At 51.1% G+C, this 9,675-nt stretch overlaps 1 protein-coding gene across 1 annotated transcript in view; it reads left to right on the top strand.

Moving 5' to 3' along the window:
* ERGIC1 (endoplasmic reticulum-golgi intermediate compartment 1) overlaps positions 1-9,675 on the top strand; it is a 65,855-nt gene that overhangs the window by 2,212 nt on the left and 53,968 nt on the right. The window contains exon 2 of the mRNA XM_008069814.2: positions 7,990-8,098. Coding sequence (XP_008068005.1) covers positions 7,990-8,098 — 109 coding nt within the window. The remainder of the gene's footprint in view (positions 1-7,989; positions 8,099-9,675) is intronic.

Below are 9,675 nucleotides of genomic sequence, written 5' to 3'. Positions count from 1 at the left end.
AAAAAAAAAAAAAAAAAAAGGTGGTCTCACGGTACACAGTGACACTAAATAATATGGGCCACTGTGGTTAGAGGCTGTGGGGCATGTGATGTCCCCCTAAGGGACGCCGCCACAGGTGTCTTGGCATGGCTGTCTTTCCCCCAGATACCCTCCTCCTCAGTTTAGAAACACCGCCACCATCAGTGGATTCCTTTCAAATCTCTGTGAAAGGCCGCCCCTGGCGGGGAGCCATGGGCATGAGCTTCCAGGCCCCGGAATAGCTCTGCCGCTCAGCCTCTAAATGCCGTCTGTATTTTTATCCGATGATGGGTCACTTTTGAAAAACCCCGCTCATGTTCTGCCTCTCTAAGAATACATTTCCATTTATAGCATCTGCACATGGGATGTTGTTTTCCTGTTTTTTTTTTTAGAAATGAAGTCTCACTATGTTGCCCAGGCTGGTCTCGAACTCCAGAGTTCAAGTGATCCTCTTACCTTGGGCCTCCCAAAGTGCTGGGATGACAGGTGTGAACCACTTTGCCCGGCCTTATTTTTTTCCTTTCGATAGAGGGAGAGAGTGGTGTGGGCTTCATATTGGAAGTTGGAATGTCAAGGTCGTGGTTCAGGGTAGGGTGATGAGAATGATTCTAGGCTCACTCCCACCTGCCTCCACATGGCTTTGGGGTGTTGGTTTACCTCTGTGCCCCAACACACACATCCTTGTGTGCCACGTGCACACACGTGCACTAGCCCAGTCACCATGCCTGGGGTTCTCAGGAAGGCAGAAGGAACATGTCAATGAGCAGAAGTGAGCAGACGAGTGAGCTTACCTCTGACCCTGGCACTCGGCACTGCGGGCTCCAGCGGGCAGGTGGGCAGGGTTGAGCAGGCCCAAACTCCAGCTATTTTTGGGACAAATGACCCACCACTTCCAATGACTTGTTCTGAAATGGCGTCTAATGTCATTAAGCCTTGGAAACAGTGACATCACAAGCTCCTGCCGGTGGCCGCCCACACATGGCGAACCACAGAGTGCTCCGAGATTCATCTGCGAGGACAGGGGAGAAGTGAGGTACCAGGCAGCAAAAGTTAAAATAGAAAAGCTGAGGCATTCAGCTATGAAAGGAAATTACAGATGAAATCCATTAGTCAGACGTTTCCAGTGGCTGTTGCCTCACTGGGAGCAGGGAAGGTACGTGTTTATCTTGGGTCAGGTTTTGCAGGCGCTCCTCGCTCTCCAGGCTAGATGTGGCCGCACAGTGGGTTTCTGTTAGGGGAATCCTATGTTCTTGTCGACTTTCAATACCAACCTTTTAATACCAGGCCATATGTCCTCCTGGAATGTGTTGTATCCTAAGGCCTGATGAAACTAGAGGATAGACTTGGCACCTTTTTGATTAAAATAATGACACTTGGCTGGGTGTGGTGGCTCACGCCTATAATCCCAGCACTTTGGGAGGCCAAGATGGGAGGACTGCTTAAGCCCAGGAGTTTGAGAACAACCTGGGCAACATAGCAAGACCTCGTCTCTACAAAAAATCAAAAAATTAGCCAGGCATGGTGGTGTGTACCTGTAGTCCCAGCTACTTGGGAGGCTGAGGTGGAGGATCGCCTGAGCCTAGGAGGTTAAGTCTGCCATGAGCTGTGATTGTGCTACTGCCCTCCAGCCTGGGTGACAGAGTGAGACCCCACCTCAAATAAATAAGCAAATGAGTGAGTGACACTTGAACTGGTCTTACAGCACCCTTATAGGAAGCCACACAGTAAACTCACGTGAACTTTCTCTTTTCCTTGAGAGTTTCTTTGTCCAGCCCTTTCCAAGTGAGCTCTGTCTTCTCAGGCATAGAGCAAGCAGGAAGAGGGAAAGACTGTCTCACTCCAGATTCCTGGTCTCCTTGGGGCCATCGAGGCCACAGCTGGGACGTCACCCAGAGGAGCAAGATCAGCTGGAGGCCCCCTGGAGAGTGCAGGGGAGATGGGAAGATGTGCTCCCATTCCCATTCACAGGGTCTCCACTTGAGCCCTACTGACACCTGGGGCCGGTGATCCTTCATGGTGGAGGCCTTTCTGTGTGCTGTGGGATCATGGCGGCATCACTGGCCCTACCCACGAGGGGCCAGTGACACCCCCACCCCCAGTCGTGATGACCAGAATGACAGATTCCCCTGAGGGGCAGAGCCTCTCAAGTTGAGAACCTTTGCCTCACAACTTTTCAAGGCATCAGAGCCACCAAGCACTGAAAGATTAGGTGTTGGCTTGTTTGGTTCAATTACACTTGAGCTGGGCAAAGCCCTCCCCTTCTGGGGCTTCTGGACTCTCGTCTGTGGGGTATCCGGACTGGACATAGGAATGTCAGAGTCCCCTCCAGAGCTGGTGGCAGCATCTGGGGCTCACGGATCTGTGTTAGAACCCTGTCCCAGCAGGGGATAAACCTCTTGGTCCCAGGAGCTTCTAAAGTCCTCTCAGTTTCTGACATGTGGGTCAATCTTTCTTAAACCTAGCTGATTGTTCTCTTGCTCTAATTTTGGCCCATTTCAGCCTTTTTTGGAGTGAAGATCTCTAAGTATCCACAGAAGTAGAGAGAACAGCACAAGGCAACACTGTGCACTCACCACCCAGCTCTACTGTCATTCATTTCCTCTCATTTTACTATTTTATTTTAACTTGGGGTCTCACTCTGTCACCCAGGCTGGAGTGCAGTGGCACAATCATGGCTCACCTCAACCTCAACCTCCTGGGTTCAGGCGATCCTCCCGCCTCAGCCTCCTGAATAGCTTGAATTACATGCACACACCACCACACCTGGCTAATGTTTTTATTTTTTGTAGAGACGAGGTCTGGCTATGTTACCCAGGCTGGTCTTGAACTCCTAGGCTCAAGCAGTCCTCCCACCTCGACCTCCCACAGTGCTGGGATGACAGGCATGAGCCACTACGCCTGTATTTCACCTTTATCTTATGTTTGAGGTTCCCAGGTGAGCCTTATCCTTGTACATACCCCTTCACTGACTCAGTTTCCCAAGGGCCTGGGCTGGGCGGACCAGGCAGAGGGAAGGTGAGGGAAGAAGGACCAGGACCTGCCCTTGAAAAACTCACAGGGTAAGTCAAAGAGGGAGCATTTAAAAAAAAAAAATTTTAATTTTAAAGATGTGGGGTACAATTCAGAATTAGGTATACACATGTTCATTATGCAGGTGCCCTTGTTGATGAAGTGTGTCCCCCACCTTCCCTGGCAGTTTCCCACAACCGCCAATCCTGCCCCCACCCTCCCCTGGCCGTTTAAAACCTTAAAGAACATCCTTCAGCTCACTCTATTTGAGGCTAAGCAACCCAGTCCTGAGCAGTATCTACTACCCACGTGGCCTGCTGTGGGGAAGAGTGGCAGGAACACAAATTAGACCTGAAATTGGCTCCTTCCCCTGGCACTCCATGGGGTGCCACCCCACTGCCTCTCCGGGCCTAGTCTGTAAAACGGGACAACAGTCCATAACTCGAAAGCTGATCGAGAGGATCGGACAACAGCATGCCAGTCAAGGACCTGGCACACCTCTAGTGCAAGGTGGGGGTGCTCTAGGCATTCATTCCCCTCCCCCATTGGCTGCACCCTTTCCTCCACATTCTCTGGATTCTCTGGCCACAACGCGTCACCTCACCACAGCGAGGGACTGACTAATGTGAGCCAAAGGACACTCACTTCCTGGTCTGTCACATGCCTGGGGTTCTCACCGGCCTTCTCATGGCCCATTTTCTTAGTGACATTCACTGCTGACTCACTTGGCTTGTGGTCAGCTCTGAAACCAGGGTCTTTTTCAGCTCTCCCCTTACCCTGCCACTACATCCAGCTTAGCTCTGTGGTGTGGGAATGGAGCCATTATTAGGCACTTAGAGTTTAGACGGCTATTCCCAAGGAGTCCAAAGCTTTGCTAAACTGGCAGCTTCTTGAGGAGGGCAGGGGCTGTGTCAGCCTTGATCACGGCTATTTCCCTACCATCTAGAGCACAGCTGACTCAGTGGGTGCTTAGTAAATATCTGTTGAGTGAATTAACGAATCTGAGCTGGTCCTTGTCTTTCCGGAGACCCTCATGTGCTCTGGGGCAGCCTCTTTGGAAAAGCAGATGGACAGATCTCAAGATTTTAGTCTAAGATGCCAATAAGTAAGCTCTATGTGGACGACTCTCACAAGTACAGCGCAGTGGGCAGACCTGGCCCGTGGACTCTGACTTGGGTTCGAATCACAGCTCTGCTACTCACTGACTTGGTGGCTTTGAGTTTCTATCTCCTCCCTAGAAAAATGGGATATCAGTGTCTGCCAGGGTAATAGTGAGAAATAAATGTAAACATTCCTGTTGGAGTGCCCAGCATGGGCTGGAGATGGTCATGGTGGCGCGGCATTGACCTTCACTTGCCTCTGTGGCTTAGGCCAAGTCTTAGGGCTTCATACTTCCCCCAACCTCCCTCCCGGCCCCAGCCCCCATGAAGAGGGACCTGCCTTACCCCAGCACATGCAGCAAACATTTGATAAACCAGTACCCCACATTCAGATGCCTCCGGGGACCAGGTACATGGTATCTCCCCCTTTGGTTTTACTTTATTTTCATTAAACTTAAATTTTTTTAGCTTTTTGTTTTGAAATCATTACAGACTTGCCCCTCACCCAAGCTTTCCCAAGTGTGAACATCTAAAGTAACCACAAGTCCACTCAGAACCAGGAAGAGGCCTTCTCCAGTGCTGTGGGCCAGTCTGCAGTCTTATTTGGGGTCCGTCCTATGGCCCATGATGTCCTTTTTCTGATCCAGGATCCCACATCAGATTTGGTTGCCACATCTCTTGAATCCCCTCAGTCTGTGACAGTTCCCTGTCTTTCCTTGTACTTTATGACCTTAATACTTTTTTTTTTCTTGAGTTGGAGTCTCACTCCATCACCCAGACTGGAATGCAGTGGCCGCTCCCGGCCACTGCAGCCTCGACCTGCTGGACTCCAGTGATCCTTCCGCCTTGGCCTTCTGAGTAGCCGGAATTACAGGCGAGCACTACCATGCCCGGCTGATTTTTTGATTTATTGTAGAGATGAGGTCTCGCTGCCCAGGCAGGTCTGAAACCCGCGGGCTCAGGCAATCCACTCACCTCAGCCTCCCAAAGGCACGGGATTACAGGCTGAGCCACCGAGCCCGGCTGACCTTAATACTTTTGACAAGTGCTAGCTAGATATTTGGGTTTGGGGTTTTGTGTGTGTGTGTGTTTTGTTTTTTGAGTCTGAGTCTCACTCTGTCACCCATGCTGGAGTGCCGTGGCACAATCATGGCTTACCACAGCCTCAAACTCCTGGACCCAAGTGAGCCTCCTGCCTCAACCTCCTGTGTAGCTGGAACTTCAGATGCACACCACAATGCCTGGCTGATTGTTTTTTTTTTTTAGGTAGAGATGGGGGTCTCAGTATGTTGCTCAGGCTGGTCTCAAACTCTTGGGCTCAAGCAGTCCTCCCACCTCAGCCTGCCAGAGAGCCAAAATTACAGGCATGAACCACTGGCGCCAACCCAGCTATTTTGTAGAATGTTCTTCATCTGGATTTGTTTGATGTTTTCTCACGGTTGGATTCAAGCGGACATTTTAGGCAGAATCTCTCCAGAAGTGGTGTTGTCCTCCTCAATGCAGCATGTCAGGAGGCACATGGTGCTGCTGTGTCCCCCGACTGCAATGTCTACTTCTTCACTTGGTTAAGGTGATGTCTGCCAAGTTTCTCCACTGCAGAGTGGCCCTTTCCCCTTGGTAATTAACAAGTGTTTTATGGGGAAGTACCCCGAAGATATGTCATTATCCCATTCTTCATCAAACTTTTGATTTATTCATTTCTTTATTTCTATATAGATCGATGGCTTTCTATTTTATTCAGTGGGTCATAATCTGTGACAATCACTAATCTTGATGCTCATGTCCTTTCTTTAGCCAGTGGGAGCCCCCTCGAGCTGGCTTCTTGTCCTTTTGACATATCCCATCCATTTTTGAACACTATATCAGTTTCTGACATAAAAAGATGTTCCAGGCCAGGCACAATTCTTGTGCCTGTAATCCCAGCACTTTGGGAGGCTAAGGCGGGAGGATGGCTTGAGCCCAGAAGTTTGAGATCAGTCTGGGCAACATAGCAGGATTCCATAGCTACCAAGAAAAAAATCAGCTGGGTGTGGTGACACACAGCTGTAGTCCCAACTACTCGGGAGGCTGAGGCAGAAGTAGCACTTGAGCCTGGGCAATACAGTGAGATCCCAACTTAAAAACATATAATAATAGTAACAGCAAGTACTCATATAGCACTTCTTGGGTGCCAGGCAGATCCTAGGTGCTCTAAATATACTCAGTCATTTGACCCTCCCCACTGTGCCATGACATAGTTACTGTTGTGGCCTCATTTTACAGGCAAAGGAGCGAGGCACAGAGAGGTTACATGACAGACCTAATGTCACACAGCCTGGTTGATCCCAGGCAGTATGATACTCTTGCCTCTAATATTCCTACATTTCCAGTGAAGGGAGGTGAGTGGGTATGGATAAGTAAGTTGCAGGGACCCACCCCCACCCCCAGTTTCTAGTGCACCTCGGGGCCCAAGCACAGCCGGCTGGCAGCTGAGCAGGCAGCAGAGAAAGTGGCACGTTTTGACTTGGCAGCTGCGGGAATGTTTCTGCCCCGAGGTCTCGGGAAACTGAGTATAGTTCACGAGTAATTAGGGTGAGCATGTGGAGCCGGGTGTCAGCCCTTACGCAAGGTCCCGAGGTGTGGCACTGGGTTCAGCAGGGTGCCAAGGAGGAGCCACATGCCTGCCTGTCACCCGGTGCACTGGCCTCTCCCCGTCCCCCGTCAAGTCCTGCCCGAGGGCCTGGGGATGTGTGTGACTGAGGGCCCTGATGATGGGAAGGCTCTGCTGTGAGAGAGGTGTCACTCAGGTTCAAGGGAAGGGAAGGAGGCCAGTATGGGAGCCCCCCCCGTGAACGCTGCATCCACCCTTCGTAACCATCAGCTCCCCTGACTGCTCTCCATAGCCTTGCAGGATCTAGTAATAGCCTCTTTTTTACAGATGAAGAAACTGAGGCTCAGACAAAGTCATTTGCATAAGGTGAGAAAGTCGACCAGCCTAGCTTTGAACCTGGCAGTCTGATTCCAGGGCTTTAACTCTTAAGTAGCCGGTGACCAGGCAGGGCCAGAACTAAACCTGTGTCTGTCTGATTCCAAAACTCTAAATTCTTCTCTGGGGGGATCCATGGGAAGGAAAGCACCTGTCTGCTTCTGGGGAGGGAACCCACTGAGCCCAGAACCAGAGCTGTCGCGAGCGGATTTTCTGTTAACCTCATGCCTTAGAGCACGAGGAATCTCCAAGAAGCAGGCGGCAGGAGCTGGAGGGGGGCATGGAGGTGGGGGGAGCATGGAAACTGCAGGTGGGGGGGTGGAGGCAGGAAAGGGAAGAGGGGGAGGAGGACTGACGTGAACCAAGTATCCAGCGGCGTCACATAACTCAGAAGGCTGTGCAGACGTTTCCCTTCTTCCTCCAACATCATAGTCACCCAGGACTCAGGGATTTGAGTCATTCCGCAGTTACTTATTGAGTGCCAACTGTGTGCCAGGTCCACAGCAGGGATTCGACTCAGCGCTTCACATCATTCCACAGTTACTTATTGAACACCTACTGTGTGCCAGGTCCACGGTAGGGTTTGAGACTCAGGGCTTTGAGTCATTCCACAGTTATTTATTGAGCGCCTACTGTGTGTCAGGCCCACAACGGCAGGGAACGACGGGTAACAAGGCCCCTGCCCTCACGGATGGAGGAAACCCACCAAGGAGTGTAAATGATCAGGTGAACACGGTTCCTTGTGAGGACATTGACTAATGAGTGTCATAAAGAAGAGCCAGCGATGGGTGTGATCTCAGTATTGTGGGGCGGGGGGCCTCTTGGAGGAGGTGCCCTGAGAGAGGGGAAGGAGCTAGTCTGGGTGGAACCATTCCCTCCCCGCCCCATGGCCTTGAGACCCGCCCCGGTGCCCTCCTCACCCCTGCTCCGTCTGTTCTCCGCAGGTTTGACATCTACAGGAAGGTGCCCAAGGACCTGACGCAGCCAACGTACACTGGGGCCATTAGTAAGTACCCGCCCTCCTGGCCTCCCTCACCCCTCTGTGTACCCCCACCTTATCCCCAGCACCCGTCCCCGCCACCTTGGCCTGCTCTCTCTGTGCAGAACCTCTGGGCCAGGGAGGGAAGCGGGAAAGACGTGGAGGGAGGGAAGAAACGCGGAGCATCTGCTGGCTCTTCACAGTTGTTCTCAATCAGTCTCTGTCCTCACCATAGCCCTGCAAGGTGCAGGGACCTCTCCTTCTGGATATACAAGAAATTGTTGAGAGTGGCTGTCACCCAGAGGGGAAGCTGGCCCGGGTGGGAGGGAAACTGACTTTTCTCTTTGTACCTTTGAGATGATGTGAGGTTTTGTTTTTATATACTACACGGGTTGGGTATCCTTCATTCAAAATGCTTGGGACCGGAAATGTCTCAGGTTTGGGATTTTGGAGGACTTCCATTGTGCTTACCAGTCAAGCATCCCAAAACAGAACATCTGAAATCATAATGCTCCAGTGAGCATTTCCTTTGAGCATCATGTTGGCACCCAAAAAGTTTTGGATTCTGGAGCCTTTTGGCTATCAGATATTCGAGTTTGGGACACTCGGCCCGCATGCAGACCCTCTCCCACCTGGGAAGTGGAGTTTAAAATTCCCCTCTGCTTGAGGATGGGCCAGACTCAGCAATTCACATCCAAAGAAGAGAAATAAAAGGAAAGATAAAAACCTGACCATGGGAAAGCCTGGAGACAGCATCTCCTCCACATGTGGAAAGTCGGCATCACTAGTGACAAATCACAGCTGTCACGGGCCTCCAATGTGAGGCACGGAGGCCCCTCGCCTCACGGGGTCTTCCTCAAGCCCACACCCCAGTCTGATCATGAGGCAACATCGCAGAATGGATGGGCTGTTCTGGGGTCTACCTGACCGGCACGCTTCAGAAGTGGCAAGGCCTCGACATACAGAAATGGCTGAGGAACTGTCACAGGTTCCAGGAGGACTCAGTGCAAGGTGGATGCCTGGATTGGTGCCTGGAACACAAGGCATTTGTGGGAAAACTGGTGAAACCTGAGCTAAGTCTATGGTGCCATTATTGGTCCTATACTAAGGTTAATGTCTTCATACTGGTGGGGATACTGTGGCCTTATAAGACGCTCACATAAGGGACAGCTGACTGAAGGGTGTGTGGGAACTGTCTCTACTACCTTAGCATCTATTATGTCTATTATTAGTCCACAATACAAACTTTTGTTGTTTGTTTGTTTATTTGTTTTTGAGTTGGAGTCTCTGTTGCCCAGGCTGAAGTATAGTGGCACACTCATGACCACCACAGCCTCGACCTGCTGGTCTCAGGCAATTCTTCCACCTTAGCCTTCCAAGTAGGTGGAACCATAGGCACGCACCACCACGCCCAGCTAATCTTGATTTATTGTAGAGATGAGGCCTCACCATGTTGCCCATGCTGGTTTCGAACTGTGGGCTCAGGCAATCCTCTCACCTCTGCCTCCCAAAGTGCTGGGATTATAGGTGTGAGCCACCGCACCTGATCACAAAGTGTTTTGTTTTGTTTTGTTTTGAGTTCTTTCTGTCGCCCAGACTGCTGT

Source organism: Carlito syrichta, unplaced genomic scaffold, assembly GCF_000164805.1.
Source record: "Carlito syrichta isolate Samal-C Ts95f unplaced genomic scaffold, Tarsius_syrichta-2.0.1 Scaffold312219, whole genome shotgun sequence".
NCBI classification, from domain to species: Eukaryota; Metazoa; Chordata; class Mammalia; order Primates; family Tarsiidae; genus Carlito; species Carlito syrichta.
This window is presented reverse-complemented; position numbering and strand designations above follow the sequence as displayed.